Below are 18,364 nucleotides of genomic sequence, written 5' to 3' on the forward strand. Positions count from 1 at the left end.
GGAAGGAAGAGGACAACAACCGGTCTGCAGTTTACAAAATAAAAGTCTTGTTGTTATATTTTTAAAGAAAACCAAATATCAATGTTTAACATTCGCATTATTGCTATACCAAGTGCTTTTAAATAATACATCTTACAGGGATGGCAAACCCGTTTAAAGGACCATACAGTCGAATAAGCAACAATTTGCTATGTGATTGGCCCCATGAAAAAAAAAATTGTAAAATCTGCAAACACCAAATACAATTTTTAATTACTTAGGTTTAAAGAATCAAGACTAAGTGTAAATGTCTTCACAAAACAAGAAAAACCTCAGAAGCATGTAAAATATCCTCACTACTAAAGGGGCATTTTTACGGAGTCTTGGAGATGACGTTCAAAGAAAATATTGTTCCTTCAAATTAATACTTTGAGGCCATGAATTAGTATATTTTGCACATAAATTATCATTTATGGACACAATTTAGTAGTTCGTGCACACAAATTAGTATTTTATGGAAACAAATTAACATTTTGTTAGCATACATCAACACATTATTAGCATTTTGTTTTCAAAATGTAGCATTTTATTAGCATTATTTTTGAAAAAACTAGTATTTTGTGCCACAAATTAGTAGTAAGAATTAAAGATATTACATTACTCATTAAGGCCCCAAAAATGCTAAATTGTGCTTCTAAAATGCTAATTTGTTCCAACAAGATGCTAATTTGTGTCAAAATAATGTGAATAAAATGCTACATTTTGCAACCAAAATGCTAATAATGTGTTCATTAATGCTTACACAAGGTTCATTTGTGTCCATAAAATAGTAATTTGTGCACAAAAACTACTAAATTGTGGCCACAAAATGCTAATTTTTGGACACTTATATTAAGTTATATACTTTTTTATGGTCATGTTTAGGGCTCTGTACTTTTTTGTTAAATAAATGGAAGATTAATCTATTTGTCAGTTGTTTGTATGGACATTTTTTATGTTTTGTGTTTTCTATAGTAATTTAAATTCCTTTGTGACTTAATTGTCTGTGTCTAATATCACTTAAAATGCATTTATCGTTCAGAGTAAGATTATTTTAAAAATATTCTGTTCAATAACTTTTTATTTATATAGCCCAATATTATAAATCTAATTAAAATGTTATCTTTTTTTGTTATACATATAATGAAAAATGTATCATTACCAAATATATTTCTCTAGTCTCACATGAGGAAAAATTGATAGAGCATTGTTCAACCATGCAGACACACATTCACCCACTGATGGTGACTCTGCTGGTCACCAGGGACACCAGGAGTCGGAAAGCCAGGAACCAAAACTGTGACCTTTCGAGCAGTGGTAAACTGCGATACCTCAGCACCACAGCTAACCACATTTTAAACCATTAGTGAAGCTTTAGCACAATTTCAATAAAGAAGATTTACCTCACTTCTGGATAAGCTGGCTCTTAAGTCACTCTCTCTGCATGCCACTCATCACTTAAGCCTTTACTAAACCGATTCCCTGCCGTTTCTCCTTAGCTAATCACAATCGTATTTCTGCTTTTAAATTCGTAGACGTTCATTTCTCTACATTCTAGATGGTTTTGCTTTCTTTCCTCCATCTCGTCCTCTGCCTGGAGCAATGCGTTGTCATGGACTGGCCCTCAACCACCATCAGCATCTTAACTCTGGAGTATGTCATCTATTCTTCAAGCTTAACCCACCAGTACGCAAGACGTCATCAGCCCAGAACCTAACCGCCAAAAACTAGGGACTCATTTCCTCCACATCTTTAGTATCCCAAATAAATCTTTATTTTATTGGCATTCCTTATAAGGTCTCATTGGACTATCTTAAATTTATACATTTTAGGACTTTATTTTCCTCGTAGTTGTGGTGATTGTGTTCTACAAATAATGTAACATTTGATTTCTCAGAAGATCAGATCATTGACTCCCAGTGCTTTCAGTACTTGTTTGGACCTCCATTTGCATGAATTACAATATCTATTGTCCTGGAGGCGATCAGTCTGCGTCTGTAGATATAATGGAAGAACAGGTTGTTTTGACAGGGGCCATCAGGTCATTTGCATTGTGGGTCGGATGTATCTACTCGTCCTCTTGACGACAGTCCATCGATTTCCAATCATGTTCAGGTCAGAAGACTTTGCTGGCCTATCAATCACAGTAACACCATGGTCCTTGAACCAGTTTTTGTTCACGTTGGTAGAGTGTGCAGGTGCCAAGTCCTGCTGGAAAATGAAACCAGCATCTCCATGCAGCTTATCACCACAGGGCAACATGAAGTACTGTAAAATTTCCTGGTATATGGCTGCATTGACCATGGACTTTAGATAACGCTGTGGACCGACACAAGCTGACTCCAAAAAATCATTACCAATGAAATTCATTTTTGAGTTTAAGCAATGTGGAAATTATTCTTCTTTACTATTTCTCCAGAGCTGGATTTCCAAATGAAATACAATGTTCATCTGAGGGAGAACTTTGGACCATTGAGCAACAATTAGTTCTATTGGCATGTCTCCGGTTCAGACTGGCTTGTCACCAGACATTGGAGATTTGTGTATTTCTCAGTTTGAAGTAGCCCCTTGATGCATTAACTCAGTCCACTCCTTCAGATGCTTTTCTAAATTCCTGAATGGATATAATAATGGATATGGATTAAAATTTCTTTTGGGGCAGAAAATGACTCAATTCCAACAAAATGAAATCAATTAAATCACAATTTTTTTCACAATATAGATGTCACCATGTTGGAGCCATTTGAAAGCACTACTGTGCATAAAAATTTATTTTTGTAACTAAGATTTAATTTGATTTGATACCAAAGTTTATGGGATTTTGGTATCCTGGACCCAGCAAGTACTTATTTGGAACACAAAGGGGGCGGGGTCAGTCCTCTTCTCATAGACTGCAACAAAAATTCTCCTGGAAGAAAAACAATCTTAACAAAGTTTTTTTATAGCTAAAATAGTCTTAGTTTAAGAAATAATGTCTTAGTGATTGCATAGAGTAATTGTTTTGCATATCTATTAGAAAAAAATCACATTTTGGATTTTTTGTGATGTAAACAGTCAATGTCTGATATTATTAAATATAGCACTGTCAAACAATCAGCTGGTTTAGAAATGACCTTTTGTGGTTTTCCCTCCTTGTGAAGAATGTCAAGTCAGTCTTTTTCATGACTGCGTAGTCAGCCTGACTCAGACAAAGACCATTCAAAGGCCCAGGAAACCAGTACAGACATTTTGTTCTGCTGATTCAGGTGTCCCACCTTAAAGTTCTAACTTATTATTATTATTATTATTTACACAATGTATCAATTCTAAGAGTAACCAACTTTGGGGTTCTCATTATCTAAAAGCCAAATTTATCAGAATTACAGGAAGTAAAAGTTGAAAAAAAAAATGTGTTTAAAATAGAGTTTCAGTTGTTAAACCGACTGGTAGTAAAGGTTAACTTTCCACAGTAGTATTTTTTTGTAATGTACCGCTTTGTTGTTCTCTATTGAGATTATTTTTAAATATGTATGGGCAGTGAGATTTTAGAAACATTTTTACATTAAAACCCTAAATTAGACTTTCCACTGCCAACTTCCGTATACTTTAGCCACATTTATATTTTTTTTGATAGTAAATATATTATAATAACCAGTGTTTTTTTTATCACTTATATCAAATCTTAAAAAAAAGCTTTATTTTGAAAATTATATCAATCTGCTTCCTTTAAAGAATATGTTCCGCCTTGTATCATCTTATATCTTAATTCTAATATGTAAACCCCCCACCCCATTTTTCCCCCTAGAAAAATATTAATGAAACTTTCTTTTTTTTAAATACATTAAAATATATACATATATATTTTGGAATAAAGTCAAGCTGGCGTCGTTTGTTGTCAGTGTCTGATGTGCGGCTGTTACATGTGTTGTGCTCTGCTGCCCCCTGCTGATCAAAGGTTATAATGGCTAGTAAAGATTCTCGCATTTTCTTTCTTACATGAAGCATCAGGACTAAAAACAACATTGAAAATCAAAATGATCAATAAGGGTTTTGTCAATACAATTATAAAGCCCTAATTTATTTAGTGTTCTAACTTGCTGCTTTATACAAAGCTTTTAAAATATGGAGTTAAGTTTTTTACGTGTTCTTTTACCTGTTAGGTACCTAATTAAAATGAAAAGAATATAAATTAATTTTCAATTTTTTTTCTAAGGAGAATTAGAGGAGCAAATTAGAATTGTTAGATTAAGTAAAATAAAATGTAAAAAAAAAAAAAGAATTCCACTTTTACTTAAAGAAAAGTTGTTGTTTTTTTCCCTCCTCCCCCAGTCATAACCAACATAGTAACATTTATAAAAAAAAAAAAAAAACATAGTTAAAAAAAAAAAAAAAACAATTAAAAAAAAATAAAATAAAATACACCAGACGCTGGCCAAGCGTCTGGCGGGCTCAAACCTGGGAGGGGAGCTGGCAGGGTACTCATTGAGTAAGCTCTACAGTCCAGTATTTGCTACCAGTTTGAACTGTGCTGAGTACTCAATGGTAGCGCCTGAGACATGTAGTTGGGTGCCCTTCTGTTTTACGTTAATCGCTTTCTACCACCCGCCCTCGCCAGTCCCCCGCTCGAGCTGCTCCTAGCGCCCTGGTGGGTCCCCGGGTTGACCCCCAGGGTGCAAGGAGCTGCTCGAGGTTCTTTCCAGCACGAAACCACACTACCAGGTTTGAACCAACAGACGAATGTCGCTGATTGCTATGTAAACCCATGTGTTACCCCATATGTGCAAACAAATGGTTTTAACTCCAGTGTTTTTTTCGGCAAATTTGAATGACGCAATATCGCTAGGCTAGCTAAGCTGTCTCGTTTCTATTGAGCGCTCCGGTGCGGTCTAGTAGAGTAGTAAATACCACAGCCATCTTACCCCATTACAGCTCCGTGGAAACATTCCATGGATTAAGCCTTCAACTGCACTATTTGATTACCCTTTAAAAGTACCAAAATCAAAACAAACACCCCCCACATTGCTATTTTGTCATTTATTGCCCCTGTCTATATTTTAAAAACATTTATTTACCTAAATTGAACAGTTTTGGGATTAAAAAAAAAAAAAAAAGGAAACAAACAAATAAGCCCCCAGTGGGATTCAAACCAGTAACCTCTTGATTGTTAGCGAGGGAGTTTAACCGCTAGGCCACCAAGAAACCAGAAGTATGTTACACAGCTTTGTGGATATATTCCATGGATTGCGCAACCAACTGGACCTTTTGATGATCCTTTAAAAGTATCAAAATCAAAACAAACACCCCCCACATTGCTATTTTGTCATTTATTGCCCCTGTCTATTAAAAAAAGTTATTTACCTGAATTGAACAGTTTTGGGATTTAAAAAAAAATAAATAAAAAAGTAAGCCCCAAGTTGGGTTTGAACCGGCAACCTCTTGATTGTCAGCGCGGGAGTTTAACCACCAGGCCACCGAGAAACCGGATGTAAGATACATAGCTTTGTGGATATATTCCATGGATTACACAACCAACTGGACTATTTGATTACCCTTTAAAAGTACCAAAATCAAAACAAACACCCCCCACATTGCTATTTTGTCATTTATTGCCCCTGTCTATTTTTTTAAAACATTTATTTATCTAAATTGAACAGTTTTGGGATTAAAAAAAAGAAAGAAACAAAGAAGGGTTTAAAAAATTCAGAATAAAAATTCAGAGGTTTCAAAAATTCAGAATAAAAATTCAGAGGTTAAAAAAACTCTTATAAAAATTCAGAGGTTTCAAAAATTCAGAATAAAAATTCAGAGGTTAAAAAAACTCTTATAAAAATTCAGAGGTTAAAAAATTTCAGAATAAAAATTCAGGGGGGAAAAAATTCAGAGTCTGATGGAACTAAAAAACTTCCTGACTCCAGGACACCCAGAGAGCCTATTAGAACAGTTTACAGCACGGCAGCAGGACAAAAACCAAAATGTAGCGCTCATGCTAGCGCTAAATCTGTAGCAGATAGCAACACACCAGAGCTCTGCTCCCAGAATCCACCGCGATCGTCACCTGTCAATCAAATGCCGCGCCCCCTCATTGAGCGAAAATAAATGCTGTTTAGAAAAAAATTACACACTTAGAAAAAAATTCACTCCCCTCAGAGTTGTCATGGATCAAATATGCAGCTATTGATGAAATAAAAACTTTAAGCACCAAGCATTAAAGGGGTTTATTAGAGGGCTAAAAATTAGGATTTTAACATAGGAGTCTATGGGAATTTGCTCACTCTAAGCACCAGCCTCTCTGGTCAGTGCCGGTACTGCAACGTTTTGTTTCTTCCTGGTTGGCTTCACGTTCCGCCTGCCAGTGTTGGGGGTTGGTTGCACCACACACATTAACAAAAAGAACTGAAGCAAAATCTAATAATTGGATATTATTTGATACTAATTTAATCTACTACATGTTTTAGGATGATGGTGCATCTTCCTGCACAGCAAAGAGGATTTCAGCTCTTTTTCAAGAAAAGGCGCTTTAGTTTGACAGAAGAAAAACAATCCAGTTCCATGAACAGATCATTAAGAGATCTGTGCATAAATGTGGTTTTGTGTGTGTGTGTATCAGACGATTGGTGTGTACTTTTGAAAGATTTCTATGCTTAGGAACCGTTTTGAATTCGTTGTTTTAAGCTTCTGTATTTTCAAGTTTTGCAAGCATAAATTGCATTTCGTGTTCATAAGTTTTGGATTTTTGGGGATACATGTGAATACACAATTGCAACTACACAGTTGCACACAAAATGTATGAGCTACAAACAAGTATTACACATAGACACATTTTTTGAGACTATTTTCTCTCCATAGTTATACAAAGAATCTGGAAAACTCCAGCTGCACTGTTCAGTACCAGGTATTTTCACTGGTTGAAGTTTTTGTCTAAAGATGTTCTGACTCGATTTGTATCGGATCAAAAGGGTTAATCAATATTATTTCATCAAAATGAACCAATATTGATTATGAATTGTATCGTCAACCACTAATTATGATATAAATATCCAAGAAAAATAACAAAAAAAAGCATACAAATTTTTAATCCTTTTATTGAAAAGGTCTGTTTTCTTTAATCTCAAATCCATTTGAACAAAGACAACATGCATAAAAACTCAACTAGACGTTCCTTAACTCCTGCAGTATCTAAAAACCTGCACTGAGATTCTTGCATATAAACATTAAGAGCTGACACTCTGAGAAACAACGTTAAAGCCTAAAGTGGGGAATTTTACAAACTCAGTCGACAGTTTACACCCGATTTGATAACACACTGCTGACTTTGGTTCCTGTTAGCGCTACACTTCTCAGTACAAATGTGTATTTCTGCTCCAAGAAAACACGTGAACTCAAGCAATAAATAACAAATCCACACAATGCTGATTGTCGAAAAGCTGGATGCTGTTATCCAGCTGTGATTGTTCTGTTAGTCTTTAGCTCACCGGTTTGCACACTTTAAAACCCAGGCCGTTAGAATACGCACAAACAACACATGTATTATTGCACAGTAACCCCCAAAAATTGCATATTTCCGTGAAAGTATAAGAGGTCAGTAAAGACACTTCCATGCACAAACAGAGGAGATATACACACAATTCCAGTTTGATGAGATTTTCCGAGGAAAATATTTTTGACTAAAAAACACATCTTTACACACCTATAATTTTATCAAACTTTCCTGAATTTTTGAACATTGTTGCTCTTCAACAAGCATGTGTCCTTTTTTGTCATCGTATAGATAAGATGCAACATTAAAGGTCTTTATTGACCTTTAATGTTAGCGTCCGGCTTTTTATTGCAATCCGTCATTTTAAAAACAGGGCGCAGCAGTCGAGGTATGGCTTTGATTCCACAGACGTCTGCAAACACATTCTGGATTTGTGCAGCCGCCTCAGCAGAGGCTGCAAGGAAGCACTTTTTTAATTGGTTGGTTGAGGAGCTGATGCCGCTTCTGGCTGATTGCCTGGAAAGGAATTGAACCCCCAAGTGGAGTTCAAAAACGACAGCTTTGCTCATCTTTAGACAGAGCCCCATGTTCTCCAGCAAACAGAAGTTGTTGTTGTTGACACCGTGAGAATAGTTTCACGTCCACAAACCATTGAGCACGATCGACAAGTTTGAACCCATCGGGGGAAAGGCTGCCCTACAGGAGGACTGTCCGCATGGGGCAGTGGTAGTGAAGTGGTCTGTGGGCAGCAGGACGTGGAGCTGAGGTGGAGGAGGAAGATTGGGTTGTCATGACACTCCAACCAGGAGAGACGCCGAGTTCATGGAGGCTTCCTGCCTTTTTCCCTGAAATACAAAAGCAGAGATGTTCAGAGACTTGTGTCGCTTTCAGAGTCTGATGATCGCCCAAATGCTAACCCGTTAACCCTCAGAGATTCTAGGGGTCCAGGTAAAACTAGAAACACACTAGATTAGTGGTCCCCAACCACGTGACTGTGGAAGAACTAATCAATTATACCCATTCTTTTTTTTTTTTTATTTTAAGGAGATGGAAATCTTTTATTTTGAAAATCGACCGGATTAGCTTGAGCGATAAAAGCAGTCTGGCGGCGTCTAACACAAGAAAAGTTGCCTGTGGAACCTTCCTTTGCAAATGGAAAAGACGCACCGTGCCTGTTTGTATAGAGATGTGACTTTCATGAACAAATCTAATCTTTTGAAAGTCATAGAAATGCTCATGAAATGCATATGCCACACATTTGTTTTTCTAGTGGAGATCAAGGAGAATAACTGAAGTGATCTCCTAGAAATTCCTTCAACGATGAGAATAAAAGTCATTTAATGCAGAAACTAGATCCTAGAAAACGACAGGTTAAAAGACCACGGAACATTGAAAGATGATCAGACTGGATCTATAAAGTGTTTTAGTGATTGGGGGGTTATTTTAGTTATTTTAATCCTGTAGTGGGTTTCAGTATTTAGCAGATCAAACAAAACTTTTGTATCTTCACTAAAACGATTTAAAAAGTTGTTTAGTTCGTGTTTGTTTTTACAGAAAAAGTCCAAGTTGACACAGCAAAGCAAGGCGAGACTATACCTTCGATAAGCCAAGGGTGTGAAGAGGAGGAGGAAGAGGAAGAGGAGGAGGGGGAGGTGACAGTGGAAGAGGGAATGGAGAGGACAGAATGATGTTGAAGGGGAGAGATCCTGAGTTGGTTCTTCTGAGACTCAGAGAGTCAGGAGGGGAAGAAATGGCAAAAGTGAGGAAAAAAAACTAGCAAAGCTGTTCACTTTGAGGATCAAACACAGATGGAGACGACGGGGTTCTTTCCAGATATCCAAAACTCACCTGTAGGTTGGTCTTTGCTTGCTTCAGGACATCTCGAGTTCTCGATACTGTAAACAAAGAAACGATTAATCGGGGTACATGCAGGAATCTGAGCTCTAACAGGATGGAGGATAATCTGAAATTTATTCTCCCAGACTATCATTATAACACAGAAGATTTTCTCCTGATAGCTAACTCCAAGAGAAATGGAGTCATTTGTGATTCTGTGGTGAAAAAACCTGTCATGGGGTTGAATGGAGAAGCAGAGGCTTACGCTGGCTGACTATGAAGCGCTCCATGCTGTCTTTGGTGAGGTCGGAGCTCCTCAGCCTCTCCGTTGTGTCCTTTAGAGCCTTCTCTCGCTCGGAGAGCTGGAGGCGGAGCGACGACACCTCTTCCTTTAAGGACCGGGTCTGCACAAACACATTTTTATAAACCCACTTAGATGTTTTTAACATGTTTTTGTAGCATTTTTATGATGATGGGGCCATGTATTAAGAAAATTAAGAGTAGGCATCTGGCTTAAAATTGTACAGATAGATATCTCCAATATTGCTTGCTAATTTTGTTGCACCAGCAATGTTAGGTTGAGGGTGTGAGGGGCTGTAAGTTAGCAGGAAAGACTGTAAACCTAGAGCTCTCGGTTATGTGTGTTGGGAAGAGGGGATGGGGTTGCTCTGCAAAAACAGTCCCGCCCACAACTAACAGATGAAATCCTAATGAGTCACTTCCTGTTTTACTTTGACAGTCGCAATTCCTGTTTTTTGTCTTTTTTGTTCTAATAAAGTTTTTTCATGTTCATCTTAAACTGCTTTGCTCCTCATCATTCTTCATTTATTGTAAACTGAGTGAGTTTGGATTCAGACCTGTCCGCTCTCCTGTGTTTCAGTTGAAGCTGCGGTCCAGAACGTCTGGGCCAGAGCGTCAGCGTCCTGCAAAAACTCCTTCAGAGTTTGAGCGTCCGACAGCAGGCGTCTGACCGTTCCTGAGTCTGAAGGCTGGAAAAAAAAAAGCACAGATAGGAACAAGCAGATTGATGAATGAAGACACTTAAATTCAGAAGTTGTACAATTATAGGCAATAATCTAAATCAAGCAAAAAAGCTTAATTAGCTAGCTAAATAGCTAATTATCTAAAATAGCTAAAAAGCCTTGAATATAATCACACACTCCACTGTGATTTTTTTGTTTGTCTTCTCAGAGCTCCACACACAAAGCTTTGTTACATGCTTTCAGTTGAAAGTAACAATAATTAAAATAATATTTCTGAGTTACTTCTGTTTGCTGCTAACTGCATACGCCGATTTCCCAAAACAGAACAAGTCTGTGTAGTACGTATTTTCCGCACTATAAGGTAAACTTAAAAGCCTTCATTTTTTTGTTTTTAAAACAACGGTGCACCTTATAATCCGGAACGGCTTATGTACGGATTCATTCTGGTCGTGGTTACTGATGTCGAAGAGATTTTAAGAGTTACATGGCGATGTGACAAAATGTCGGTCTGGTTTTTTGTACGTGTTGCAGACAGGATTGGGTATTACTGTTTATACGCTAATTGTCTAATGTGTCAGCTTGTGTTTTTAAGCGTTACAAGGTTGGGAGTTAGTGTTGTCACAGTAACGTTTGTATTAGCTGTATCATTTTTACGTGTTGCAAACAAGGCTGAGAGTTACCAGTAGCCTACTGTAAATATGCTAACACAGCTAATGCTTTTAGCATGGCTAACGCTTCTAATGAGGCTAACGTGTAGCGTGTTAGTATTTACATTTACTGTGAACACAGCTAGTAAAATTTGACTGACGGACTGACTTATCTCTGACACTTTTGTCCCACTTAAGGGTTATAGTTTGGTGCACCTATGTAGGCCTATGACATTTGAAAATAGACAGATGTCTGATGGTACTTAATTTCTGCTTCCGAAATAGTTTATATTAAAGATTAAAATGAAGATATATTTTTAGGGGGTAGGATTAAAAAAGTTTTTAAACTTCTTCCTACTCCATTTCGAACTACACAATTGAGGTGTAATATCTTTTATTTATAATTTATATAAAATTTTGTTTTCTTGTTTTTTTTTTGTTTTTTTTTCACCATGTAATCTGTATGTTCGAAATAAAGGACTAACTAACTAACTAACTATTCATAATCTGGTCCATCCTATAGTGCCTAAATTATGATAATGGATTTTTTTGTATCACATTTTAGTTTGTCATGTGTTTACAAAATGACATAAAAATGACTTGTTTTTTTTATTCAAAAGCAAGGTACTAGTACATCAAGCTACCATTGCTGCGTCCCTGAATGAAATCAGCTAAATGCAACTCCTTAGGTTTCTATACTTTCTGAAAAGATACAAGACGTGGGTCATTAATCTTCAGTGAGGTCGCTTTCATTTTCCTTTTATTCCTGATGAGCTGATTGAGCCGTTAAACCCGGATGGGTGTAGGCATTGAGGAAGAAATACTGCACTGCAGGAAATGGAACTACTGCTCATTTCCTGCAGTACATGGTGTCTGGCAACAGAGGAACCAAACAGCCTGTGGTGACTGGGGAGAGCAGTCTGTGGATGTCACTTGATCTGACTACAACTACTGCTGTACTACTGAGCCGGTTGCCCTGAATATGACAACAAAAAGTGTAATGTTATGTTCCTCTGCAGCGTGAGTTCAAGTGATCACTTTAAAAGGAAAAGTCTATGTAAAACCATTTTATGTGCTTCGGACTTCTGTGTTCAAAACTCTGTTTTTGCACTCTACATACACAATTGAACGCGCGTTGAGAGTCAAATCAGTTGAACTGTGACCATTCCGGGATTTGGATTTGGTAGGGATGTGTGGATAGCATCCTTTTAATTCACAGAAGAGCCCATTGATTGGAACCACGCTGCCCCCTTGTGGTCATCTCACCTTGTGAAGGTGGCCCTCCTGTGAGGCGTTCAGGGAGCAGATGGCCGCCTCCATCTGAAGGAGGAGCGCACTACCGTCAAGAAGCAGCTGCTGCAGAGCTTTGAAGTCTGCAGCACGGCCGATCGCGTGGAGCCCGTCAGATGCCAAAGCTTTTGACCAGAAAGATGATGGAATTAGGAAAAAAAAAGCCCCATAATCTGCATGTTCGTAGTAACAACTTGATCTTCTTTCTCACCCAGATCGGCTGTCCTACTCTCGTCTTCTTTCCGGTAAAGCCGTAAATGAGAGGAAGGACTGCAGAGCCCGGTGTCTCTAACTGGAGGGGAGACCACATTATCTGCAGGGAGACATTGATCATCAAACATGGAACTGGAAGCTGAACGTTCTGCAGAGCTGTTCTCCGACTCTGACCCTGGAAGAGGCGTCTCCTGGCTCCACGCTGCTCGCCTGTCTGCCCGCTCAGCTGCTTCTCCAGCTGGAGGTGCAGGTCTCTGGGGTCAAAGATGGTGGAGCTGCCTCCTGGCTGGCAGCTGTCTCTGATCTCACCTGCTTAAAAACAAACATGGAAATTCAAAGAGCTGGAAGCAGATCAGAGGAGACATATTTCAATCTACATTTATGCACGACTCAAGCAGATCATTTATTTGATTTTTAACTAGCATGAACCTAAACAAATACCTTGTTTTTGTCATTTTTTTCTAATAATCTTTGCTTAAAGTAAGGGCTACAGTGAGATAATTCCATCCCCTAATTCTTTGCAGCTTTAATATTAAAAGAGGCTCATCGATAATCAATTCATGATGGCAGCACATCAATGCGGTGACTGGTGATGTGACATTTATGGGGACATTTGATAAATATCCCTGCAGCTAATCCAGAAATTCACCCAGCAACAGAAAGAAACGAGTGGTGGGTTTGATTCCTTTAGATTTGTGACAGACGTTTGTGCTCATCCCGTCTGAAGTCACGTGCGAGCAGCACAGCTCTGCTCTTTGTCCCTTCAAAGGCAAAAATGAGTCTTTAATGTCCTGATTTGGTATCATTTTGACAAGTTGTAAATGACTGAAACATTTACGAAAAGGATTCTTGAGGGCAAACTACTAAAAGGCAAAAAACAATATTTCCAAAATTCTTATCCACAAATTTGAATGCATTTGATTTTTTTAAGAAGTACATTTGTAGATGAACAAAAAACATTATTTATTGACTTAAAAACTCTTTTTTTAAAGTTTGATTGATAGATAAATATTTTTTTTATATGAATTTCCCTAAATTTCACTACAATATTGGAAGTATGGTAGAATTGTTGTAGATTATAGAATATTCAAGTATTTTTACTGTTATTTTGGTTCTGTGGATTACACCCATATATATTTAGATATATTGTTTTTTATATATCCAAAATGTGATTTCCATCTAAGCTTTTGGTCTACTCTATATTGAAGTGTATTCTTCAAACATATTCAATTTGTAGCTCACCAAAATGAAGTTTTACATCAGGGGTGGGCAAACTTTTTGACTTTTTGGGCCAAAAAGGCTGTAAAATGTGGCAGAGGTTCCAGACCAAACGCAGATCTGTGGAGTGTTTGGTAAAGACAAAAATAATACGGAATCTGGACAAAAACGTACTTTCATTTGGATTGAAACTGAATATGTACAGTTTTAAACAAAATATTTTGGAATATTTATTTCAAAGTTGTGACTTTTGTTCTCATTTTAGTGCCAACTGCACCGATGGGTTGATGTTCCTCAGGAAATGCTGCGTTCACATGTTGTTGGATTGATCGGAAAAATGACTGTACGACTCAGAAGAAAAAAAAATCTTCCAAAATCAAATGAATGCAGAATAACTTTCTGCTCTTAATTAAAGCTCAATGTATTTGTGCTGGACGACTTTTGGGTAGACACCAGAATTAAAGGGAAAATAAAATATTAATAAGGAGTATCATTATAATTTATTCCAGTTTGGTGGGCCAGATTAAATGTTTTAACTGGATATGGGCCCTAGTTGTAGTTTATTTGTTTTATCTGTACCAAAAAAGAAAAAAACATCTTTTTTTCATTTAAAAAAGTGAAACATATCCAAAAAAAAAAAAAACTACAAAAACTCTAGATTTTTTTAATAAGAGGCATTTGTAAAGCCAAACTTTTTTTATATTGCATTGTGAGGTAAACATGAGTCTCACCAGAGTGTGTGTTTACAGGGTGGGGGTTCAGTCTTCCGTTAGATTGCAGGGAGTGCAGGAGCCTGCTGCTCTCAATCAGCTGCTGCTGAAGGATGATCAGCTCGTGCTGCAGCCTGCAAACACCTTTTTTTTCAGTTTCTTCAAATCGTTTCATAAAATCATCTATTTTTTAATCATTTGTGAAGGTGTTACCTGTTGATGGTTTCCTGCTTCTGCTGCTGGTCCTGTTTTAGTTCTAGAATCTCCTGGACATTTGCTTCAGCCTCTCCTTGCAACTTCCTGCTTTGCACCGCCCACCTTTCTGCATTTAGCTCCGCCTCCTTTAGCCTGGACTGCTCCTGCAGCAATGCCTCCCTCAGCTGCTCCACCTCCTTATTTCCCTCTAGAGGAGCACACAATAAAAAACAAGCATATTAATCTAAACAACCTATTCAAAACAAAATGTAACAGTTTCATTTGTAGTAATGGAAACAGTGAGAAGATCTTCTGTTTCAGTGTCTTCAGTACCTCTGGTAGCCTGCTTTAGCTGAGTCTGCAGACTGATGTTTTCCTCCTTCAGGACTCCAACTTGACAGGAAAGCTGGCTGACCGAGTCCAGACCCTGGATGTAGATGTTGGTAGGAGCTCCTGCAGAAGACACGGAGCAGCAGGATTCATTCAAAGATCAGTTCACACAGAAGAAAATCCCTTTCCAACTTTATATTTATAAAGAACATCAATATTTCGTTAATGAATGTATGGATGTGACAGGTAAAGGTTCTACTCCGTGACAGGGTCAGACTCAGATGAGACTTTGTTACCTTTCTCTGAAGCGGTGCGGGACAGCCTCTCCTCCAGCTGCTGCCGGAGGCGGTCGTTGGTCTGGATGGAGTCCTCCAGTCTCTGCCTCAGACTCCTGATCTCTCTCAAGTGCTCCTTCATCAGGTCTGATCCTAAGAAAAGACAAACCGCTTGGAATCAGTCATGACTATGAAGTGCCTCGATCAGAGAAACTGAATTTTCAAAAGAGACACTGAAGATCAGCTAAAAAAACTTTTAGGTTTTTGAATTTTTTTCTGTTTAAACAACTTAACCTTCTTCAGTGTTTAGAATTTAATTCAGCATTTTACTATGATCTCACAATTATTCACAACCATTTAACCTATTTTCCACTCAAACTAAGTTTACATGCTTTTTTTAAGTATATTCATTTATTATTTTGGGTGGCTGGATGGCTCAGTTGGCTACATGCAGAACTGCTGCATGGAAACCTAAGGTTCAGTTCCCAGGAGGTGAAATGAGCTTCATCCAGTGTAGGTCCCTATTTATGCAAGACCCTTCATGTTACTGCTTAACTGGGGTGGGGGCTGTGTCTGGGCCTCCCTGTGCCAGTCCCCGGCCCAGGTAAAAGGCAGGGTTACGTCGAGGGCATTCAGTGTAAATAATTCAGTTTTCTTTTTAATTTGTGCCATAATTTTATAAATGTTTTAAGTGTTGTTTTTTCATTACACAACACATTCAAGTTAGTTTAATATTTTTATAATTCATTTTTCTAAATTTTATTTCTTTTCATGGCTCAGAAGTTTGTGAAATCAACTTTTTTTTTTGACAATTTGCTTGTTTAGCTAGCTTAGCATGTGCCATCTAATTTAGCATTTTTAGCTTTGTTCAGCACAATTTAGTTAAGCTAGCATAGTAATTCATGTATTTTTTTTTAAATACTACTTTGCTTTTTATAGGAGACCCACAATTTTTTCAGCTTCTGTTGGTGTTTTAAGGGCCTATATCATCAACTTTTTTGAGCTTCACCCATCTGTTTACATGCTCTCCTGCTAGCTTATAGCCCCTCACAGCCCCAACCCAACATTACCTTTAAAATAAAAATAAAACGGTGAGCGATATTGAAGGTATCCAGCTGTAATGTAATGACTCCAATATAGTAATACTCAGAATTTTTTTATAAAATGAATTTTCTTTGTATATTTGTCTTCCATCATAAGTGTGTTAAAAACATTGTTTTTTACACCTTCAGCAAAAGAAAAAAAAGGAAGTCTTTTAGCTTTAGCTCATGTATTTTAGAATTAACCTTCAAAGGACAACAAAACTGAATTTTCTTCATTCATTGTTTGAATTTGATTTCAATTTTGGGGAATTTTTAACTAACTGTCAAACAATTCACTATTAGCATTTTCAAAACTCTTAACCTGCATGGCTGGCGCCTGACTGGTATCCTGATGATCCCGACGACAGATCAGCGGCAACTCTTGCTGTTCGGGTGCCGTGGGCCATGCCCCACAATGCACTGCTCTCCAGCAGGCTGGCCCCGGCCTTCATGGCTAGGCTGGCGTCCAGGCTGCTGCTGCTCGCCGCGCTGCTGAAGGGCGAGGGCTGGAGCCCCTGGTAGGGCAGAGACAGGAAGTCTACTGGCTGCTGGTGGGCAAACGGGAAACCCGGAAGAGGTTTGGTCTGAGGAGTAGAAAACCCTACAGAGGAGGAGAAAAGCAAACATGATGGATTTAACTTTAGTATAATAGAGGAATCTGGAAAGGAACTTATGACAGCAGAAGAAGTAATTCTCTTAATTGGGCAAATATAGTCTGAAAGCCACAACTGGCATTAGTAATGTAAGACGAGAGCTTTCCTCGTCAAGGAAAAGCTTTCGTATGGAAGGAACTAATGATAAAGGAAGCATGAGTGCAACAAAGAAGCAAAGAGACAAGCGAAAAGGACAGAAGCGAAGGCAGTTGGAGGGATGAGGATTATTAAAGTCGGTCATCTGTCACTGTGCTGCACAGCCTGTTCATCCACTGGGAGCAAAACCCAGTCTGTTCAGAGCAGAGGAGACTTAATTTGGATCATACTAGATCTCCACTTTGTATTAGATGATGATTAGAATCTGCAAAACACAAACTGTGCAGGACTTCTAAAATTGGTATTGTTAGGGACTAGTCATGCATCACCTGGTACATCAGTTTTATTAGAATGTATTTGACTCTGCTTTGTTTTTGTAGCTGAAATTGTACTTTATTGTGTCAGGGGGTGGAGCCATAAACATGTTTAGTTTGTTAGGCTTTGCACTCGGTCACACACTTTTACTGTCTGCCAGCTGCCGCTGCAGCATCTGCAGCTCCCGCTGCACCTCAGCCAGAGAGAAACCCCCACCGCCGCCGCCACTGTGGCGGCGCAAACGGGGGTTTGAAGGACGGGAGGAGGAGGACAGGAGGGGAGGGTGAAAGGGAGCAGAGGTGAAGACTGATGCCAGAGCTGGGAGAACAGAAGGAGAGGAGGGTGAAATGGAGAAACTCTGAAGCGGAGGAGGGCCGTCTGGGGGGTCCCCCGTACCTGCTTGGCTCAACCCCTCTGTTGGTTTGTGGGGCGAGCTGGAGCAGTGCAGGCTGGGACAACTGAGGCAGGACTGTGTGCGGTGGGAGGACAGGATGGATGAAGAGATGGATGGGTGGCGTGACATGATGCCATCATGAGAGTGGCAATCTACAAATGAGAAGAAACCTCAGATGACCAAAAAAAAACACTGATGAAAAATGAATTGATAAATGATGCCTGGTTAAATAATCTAAATTCGACATTTTAATTCAAATATTGGTTCCATGTATTTATTTTAGAGCAAATTTGAATACATTGATTAATAAAAGCTGCCACTTTCATCACAGACTCTTTTTAGAGCTTTTAGAGAATTTCAGTGACAAAAATCATCCCAAAAACCAAGGAGCACTCATGCAAAAAACTGCATACTTGAATCAGTTGAGGTCAAAGTTCATGAGGCAACAGTAAAACTATGGAAAGGATTTGGCATGTGATAAAGAGCCTGCTAGTCTGGGTGTGCATTTGTACGAGTCTGCCGATATGATACTTATCGCGATACATGCGTCATGATTCGATATGCATCCCGATGCATCCCAAGACAGAACCAGAAAATATTTCACAATTTTTTTTAATTGTGACTTAAGAATTATCTGAATATTAATACATTTT

General features: G+C 38.3%; 1 protein-coding gene across 7 annotated transcripts in view; it reads right to left on the reverse strand.

Moving 5' to 3' along the window:
- Positions 1-7,061: 7,061 nt before the first annotated feature.
- The window catches only part of pde4dip (phosphodiesterase 4D interacting protein), a 97,299-nt gene continuing 85,996 nt past the window's right edge, over positions 7,062-18,364 (reverse strand). For 3 of the 7 annotated variants that reach the window (XM_024278451.2, XM_036211613.1, XM_024278446.2), the window contains 15 exons: positions 17,714-17,863; positions 17,462-17,635; positions 16,576-16,854; positions 15,193-15,324; positions 14,900-15,019; positions 14,585-14,774; positions 14,393-14,505; positions 12,618-12,755; positions 12,442-12,543; positions 12,207-12,355; positions 10,168-10,299; positions 9,576-9,714; positions 9,323-9,369; positions 9,071-9,194; positions 7,062-8,319 (listed from right to left, as the gene is read on the reverse strand). In XM_024278451.2, the coding sequence (XP_024134219.1) occupies positions 8,171-8,319; positions 9,071-9,194; positions 9,323-9,369; positions 9,576-9,714; positions 10,168-10,299; positions 12,207-12,355; positions 12,442-12,543; positions 12,618-12,755; positions 14,393-14,505; positions 14,585-14,774; positions 14,900-15,019; positions 15,193-15,324; positions 16,576-16,854; positions 17,462-17,635; positions 17,714-17,863 (2,138 nt within the window). In that variant the 3' untranslated portion in view covers positions 7,062-8,170. The remainder of the gene's footprint in view (positions 8,320-9,070; positions 9,195-9,322; positions 9,370-9,575; positions 9,715-10,167; positions 10,300-12,206; positions 12,356-12,441; positions 12,544-12,617; positions 12,756-14,392; positions 14,506-14,584; positions 14,775-14,899; positions 15,020-15,192; positions 15,325-16,575; positions 16,855-17,461; positions 17,636-17,713; positions 17,864-18,364) is intronic. The other 4 variants (XM_024278447.2, XM_024278448.2, XM_024278449.2 and 1 more) reach the window with 4 other exon arrangements.

Source organism: Oryzias melastigma, linkage group LG4 (assembly GCF_002922805.2).
Source record: "Oryzias melastigma strain HK-1 linkage group LG4, ASM292280v2, whole genome shotgun sequence".
Taxonomy (NCBI): Eukaryota; Metazoa; Chordata; class Actinopteri; order Beloniformes; family Adrianichthyidae; genus Oryzias; species Oryzias melastigma.